The 5,971-nt window shown below is 36.2% G+C and overlaps 1 protein-coding gene across 1 annotated transcript; it reads left to right on the forward strand.

The window, feature by feature from the left end:
• The first annotated feature begins 264 nt into the window (after nt 1–264).
• On the forward strand, nt 265–1,828 carry LOC103949358 (spermidine hydroxycinnamoyl transferase). The gene has a single exon (XM_009360468.2). It carries the CDS (start codon nt 271–273, stop codon nt 1,636–1,638), a length of 1,368 nt encoding a protein of 455 aa, XP_009358743.2. The 5' UTR covers nt 265–270; the 3' UTR covers nt 1,639–1,828.
• Nucleotides 1,829–5,971: the final 4,143 nt, after the last annotated feature.

Below are 5,971 nucleotides of genomic sequence, written 5' to 3' on the forward strand. Positions count from 1 at the left end.
CGGAAAATCATAACAAACCCAAAGAGCATGCAGTGGGAAACCAACTGAAAATGCGACTTTGAAGGAACTACCGGACTCATGTGAAATTTATTCTCAACAATTTCACAGAATTTTCGGAAAACCAAATTGTGTTGCCTTTTTTTATTTATAACAATCTCCTCTGGTTACTATCCAGAGAGAGTGAACTCATCACAACCATAACAATCAAGCTTATAAAAACCAGTACCCCGTTTATCTACATCTCACTCAAACTTTAAAAAACTCGAAACAATGGTGGTGAAATTCAAAGACTGCTGTGCAGTGAAACCCTCTCAGCCAACATGGCAAGGTTGCCTAACTCTGTCGGAATGGGATCAAGTCGGCCTCATAACTCATGTTCCCACAATCTACTTCTATAAACCAGACCATAACTTTGTCACATCATCTGACACCATCGCAAACACCCTCAAAGACTCATTAAGTCGTGCACTGGTGACGTTCTATCCACTAGCAGGTCGTTTGCATTGGGTTGGCGGAGGCCGCCTTGAGCTTGATTGCAATGCTGTGGGGGTTCGATTCATTGAAGCTGAGTCTAGTTCAAAACTCGACGACTTTGGTGACTTCTCTCCTTCTCCAGAATATCACTATCTTATCCCAACTCTGGACTACACCCTCCCAATTCATGAACTTCCGATATTGCTTGTGCAATTGACTACGTTCAAATGTGGTGGTGTTAGTCTTAGCTTGACAATATCACATGCTGTTGTTGATGGGCAAAGTGCATTGCATTTTATTTCTGAGTGGGCTAGGCTTGCAAGGGGTGAGCCAATTGAGGTGATGCCATTTCTTGATCGAAAAGTCTTTCAAGCTTTAAACATCCCAGCTGGAAGTGCTACTCTAGGGCTTGACCATTCAGAGTTCAACCATCCTCCCTTTTTACTTGGGCAAGCAGATAATATTGAGGAGAGGAAGAAGAAGACCACTGTCGCCATGTTGAGTCTTACTAAAGATCAAGTTGAGAAGCTTAAGCGGATGGCGAATGAGGGTACAAATTGCAACAACTCTGACACTAAGCGAGCTTACACGCGGTATGAGTCCGTGGCTGGACACATCTGGAGATGTGCTTCTAAAGCTAGAGATCACAAAAATGAACAGCCTACAGCTATGGGGGTTTGTGTTGACTCGCGGAATCGCATGCAACCCCCACTGCCACAAGGATACTTTGGGAACGCAACGTTTGATGTAATTGCTACGAGTCTTGCTGGTGACTTGGTGACCAAGCCCTTAGGGTACGCATCAAGTAGAATAAGGGAGGCGATCGAGAAAGTGACGAACGATTATGTGCTGTCAGCAATTGATAACTTGAGGAACCAACCGGACTTGACTAGGTTCCAAGATCTTCATGCTCTAGGGAGTGACCAGGGACCTTTTTATGGAAACCCTAATCTTGGGGTAGTGAGCTGGTTGACACTGCCTCTATATGGTCTTGATTTTGGATGGGGAAAGGAGATTTATATGGGTCCCGGAACGCATGATTTTGATGGGGACTCTCTGATCCTTCCAAGTCCTGATGGAAATGGTTCTGCGATTGTGGCCTTGTGTCTACAAGTTGCCCATATGGATGCTTTTAAGAAGCACTTCTATGAAGATATTATATGAATAACTTGTATTATGACCGTGAAATTGATCATTATATTATGCAAGGGCATAGTTTAACTATCATTTCTTAATCAATAAATCAAGAAATAAGGAACTGATCGGGAAAGATATGCGGACTTATCCTTGATGATGTACTGGAAAATTTTCACTAATTTCTTAATCAATAAATCAACTATCATTTCTCCTAAAAGTTGTTCTGTAGTAAGAATTCTTTGTTTGTAATTATTTCATATGTGGATTTCAAGTAGATATTACTACAGAACATTCAAGATATATACTTTGTGCAAGTTAATTAACTACTTCATCCCATTCTGCTGTTGCAAATAACTTCTGGAACATATTTAACCACTGAATATAAAACTTGATACATTACGTGACATTTTTCCTTTATGTTAGGGCTGGTCCTCTCTCCCTCTGATTAATTTTACGTCGTCATTTATTTTTTCAACCGTACCCTTCAAATGGTAAGGCAGCCAAATTTAGCTATGCAAATTAATAAATAGAGCAATTTATATATAAAGGATGTGTGTGAGCAATGTATCTCAGTCAGTTTTGGGATGTCATGGTTTCTTTGGTAACTTTGACGAAACTAAAGAAAAATCAGGAGTTCGAGTTTTTTTATGGAAAAAGATCGTAAGGAAGGAGATAGTAGATCATAAAAAAGGAGAAATTGTGAAAGCAACGTTCTTGAATTTTAAAGAAAAAGACTTGGGTCAACAAATATTTAACCAAAAACCATCCCTAAAATGTTATTTAACCAAAAGGGCTCAAAATTTAATAAAAAATCATCCAAAGCTATTTGTTCACAAGTCAAACTTACAAGCCCAACCTACTACAAATCTACACTTCCGTAAATATCCCTAAATGATTTGATATTGTCTTGACTCTTCACCAACTTCAACCAGCATGAAACCACCATAATCCTATCAAATTGAATTCCCCCATTTCAAAAACAACCAAATCAAAGTTGAAAAAGAAAGCATTCATCGAAACAAAGCCGCCGAACAAGTTCAAAGAAGTTTACCGGTAGAAACCAGCGAAAAAGTGTATGGAAAAAAAAAAAAGAAAAAAAAAACCAAAACATAAAATTGTTTCTGGATAACCCAAAACATAACATTATTTCTGGAAAAAAAAATTAGATATAGTGTCGCACAAACACACACTATATTTGGAAAGAAAAGAACTAAAATCCAGAAACAGTGACTTAAATTCCAGAAATAGTGATTCAAATTCTAGAAACAGTGACTTATATTCCAAAAACAGTGACTTAGTTCCAGAAATAGTCAAAGGCTTTCTTTTCTTTCATACATCAGTTGATTATATTTAAGAAACATGGTGCTTATTTTGCTTTCAATCCAAATATAGTGAATTTCACTATTTCTTTTCTAACTTACATTTAAGAAACAATGTGTCTATTTCATTTGGATCCAGAAACAGCAATTTAGATTCCAGAAACAGTGTTACTTAAAATTCAGAAACAGTTTATTTTTACATTCTAGAAACAGTAACCCATCATTATTATTGAATAACATGCAGATTTCAAATTTATTTTTTGGAGAAACAAACGATGAACTCCACTAACGATGAAAAATTGAAAAAAAAGTACCTCAAATACACTATGAATAATAACGACGATCACATTTTAACTAAATAATACAAAATATAAATTAAATAGCATGAGGATCTATATTTTTGTTTCAAAGAAAAAGAAGAGGGTCTGCAAAACAACGATGAACTCCGTTAAAGACGAAAATCTGGAACTCAACCTAAAAGCGTTAAGGGTAAAATCGACAAATCATAATTTATTATAATTGGACCATTTTTAGTTAGACTACTTTAATATGGGCATTGTACTAATCATTCCACTTTAATATGGGTCTTGTACTAATCATTAAACAAAACTTATAACATGGTTTTTTTTATTAAAACTAAAATTTTTCAAGCCATTTTCATTAGTTTTCTTAATTTTAAATGGTGGATTCTTATGGGGTATGTGTTCGTGAATATTGGGTTGGTGTCAGCCTGAGAAGACAACTTTGAAAATGGAGTTAACAAATCCAAGGAAGAGCAAAAGAAAGAATAATCGATTGCAAATTCAGATCTTATGTCATTGAAAAAAAAATAAAAAATAGAAAAAAAAAAAAGAACAAAAGAACAAAAGGAGAAAAATACTACGTTACAGTTAATTAATGGAGTTACAAGAGGTATATTTTTGAAGACCTGATTCTATATAAATAGAAAAGTAAATTTTTTTTTTTTTTTGAACAAATAGAAAAGTAATCTTGAACTCAAGTAAAAATTAAAAAGAATCTTAATACTTATCTTACAAATAGGTTAACGTTGAAGAAAAATTGAGAGATCGGCAGGAGAGGGATGGCAAGAGAAAGAGAATGGGAGATCAATTGGTTTGTAATTGCTTGCTTTTCCCTAGCTGTCTTGTACCTATATTTATACTAATCAAATGGGTTTTACTTGCTCTACAAGTAACACAAGTTATAAGGGATTTGATTCCCAAATCCTATTGGAATCCTACATTTATCTTTACACAACCACATTCCTAAGTAAGATTAATTACAACACTCCCCTTGAGTGTGTAAACCTTAAGAAGTAGCCGCATCAGGTCTTATCGGATGATTGTTGAAGTCTTCAAGCGGCATAGGCAATTACATGTGTGAAACCTAAATTAAGGTTGCATTAAGGAAGTATGAACTCACAAAAACCTGACAATGGTAAAACCCAAAGCAGAACAAAATCCTAAGTATTGTAGAAAAAATTGAGTGCAAAGTCGAAGCTTGAAAAAACAAGTGATGATTAATCTCACATCAGGATATGACCAACCTAGCTAGGATAGGTGCCATATTTAAACCTTGTTATGTTAGCAAAACCCAATGGGAAAATGCTCATAAACTAAGGTAAAACGAGTACATTAAGGTCAACTAGGTATCCACCAAATTTTTCCCCTAAGTTTGACAAAACTCCTTATTTAGACAGCAAGCAAAGTAATCGGACAGTTGATGCATTCCAATTCCTCGGGTAAGCTTCAAAAAACTGGACTTCGACAATGACTTGGTAAAGAGATCGGTGAGGTTGTCATGGGAACGAATTCACTTAATTTTGATCTTTTGATTCTCATATTGCTGATGAGAGAAGAGAACTTCAATGCAATGTTCTTGGTATGGTCTCTCTTGGCGTATCCCTTCCGAATCTAGTGTTATATGGGAAATTATCCTCAAACATCATTGTGGGGACGTCAATGACAGACAAAATCCACAAGTTCTTCGAATATGCTCGATAATGACACTAAGCCATGTACATGAGCCTCATAGATGGCAAGAATCTCAGCATGGTTCAAAGACGTAGCAACTAAAGTCTGCTTAATAAAACTCCATGATATTGCAGTTCCACCAACAATGGAACCTTGCCCTATGCAGGTCAGATAAATACCTTTAGATTTCATATGTGAACAAATTCAATGTTGTTAAGACTCCCAAGTGTTAGCTCTATATCAGTATCCACACGAATGAATCTTCGGTTGGTGAAGCAGGAAGACAATGATCTGCTAAGACATTTTCTTACAAGTGGTGCAGGGGTGAAAAGGTTTTGGTGTGGTGTTTTGTTTTTCAATTTCTCTAAATCAGAAAACCTAGTTTCCGTCTCTCTAATATGTGTGCGACTTGTGATTTCTCACACTAGGTCTACAAACCCCTTAGACTTATATAAAAATAATTCCAATAGCTAATAGGATTACTAATTAATCCTCCACCACCACATTTGTGCCGCAAGCTCTAAAAAGCCTTTCATTTGCCACGTTGCACGCCTTTCCTTTGCAACTATTCTTTGGCCCCATTCTCTCCTATTTTATTTATTTAGTTAATTCAAGGGGAGTATAGTGTTGATATATGAAATACAAGAGGGAGTAAATGTAAAGCTTAACCTTTGGGGGGAAGTGTTGGAATCTAAAGATCTTCGCCTAAGTAGGTCAAAGATAGAGTATATGGAGTGCAAGTTCAGTGGTGAGGGTCCAAATGAGATAGAGGTGAGAATTGAAGATTAAGAAGTACCAAAGAGTGAACGATTTTGTTATCTTGGATCTATCTTGTAAAAGAACGGAGAATTGGATGAAGATCTCAACCATAAAATACAAGTTGGATTGATAAAGTGGAAGAATGCATTGGATGTGTCGTGCGACCACCGTATTGTCACTAAAGCTCAAGGGAAAATCTTATAGGACAACAATAAGGCCAAAAATGCTTTTATGGCACAAAATGTGGGAAGTCTAGCATCAACACGTGCAAAAAATGAGTGCAGGAATCTGAAAATACTTCATTGGAAG

This window comes from the organism of the source record quoted next, unplaced genomic scaffold (genome assembly GCF_019419815.1).
Source record: "Pyrus x bretschneideri cultivar Hongxiangsu unplaced genomic scaffold, Pyrus_bretschneideri_v1 Contig36, whole genome shotgun sequence".
NCBI lineage: Eukaryota > Viridiplantae > Streptophyta > Magnoliopsida > Rosales > Rosaceae > Pyrus > Pyrus x bretschneideri.

Bases quoted from the DNA above. Each gene is read 5' to 3' on its own strand.
- LOC103949358 (XM_009360468.2), top strand. From the start codon at position 271: ATGGTGGTGAAATTCAAAGACTGCTGTGCAGTGAAACCCTCTCAGCCA.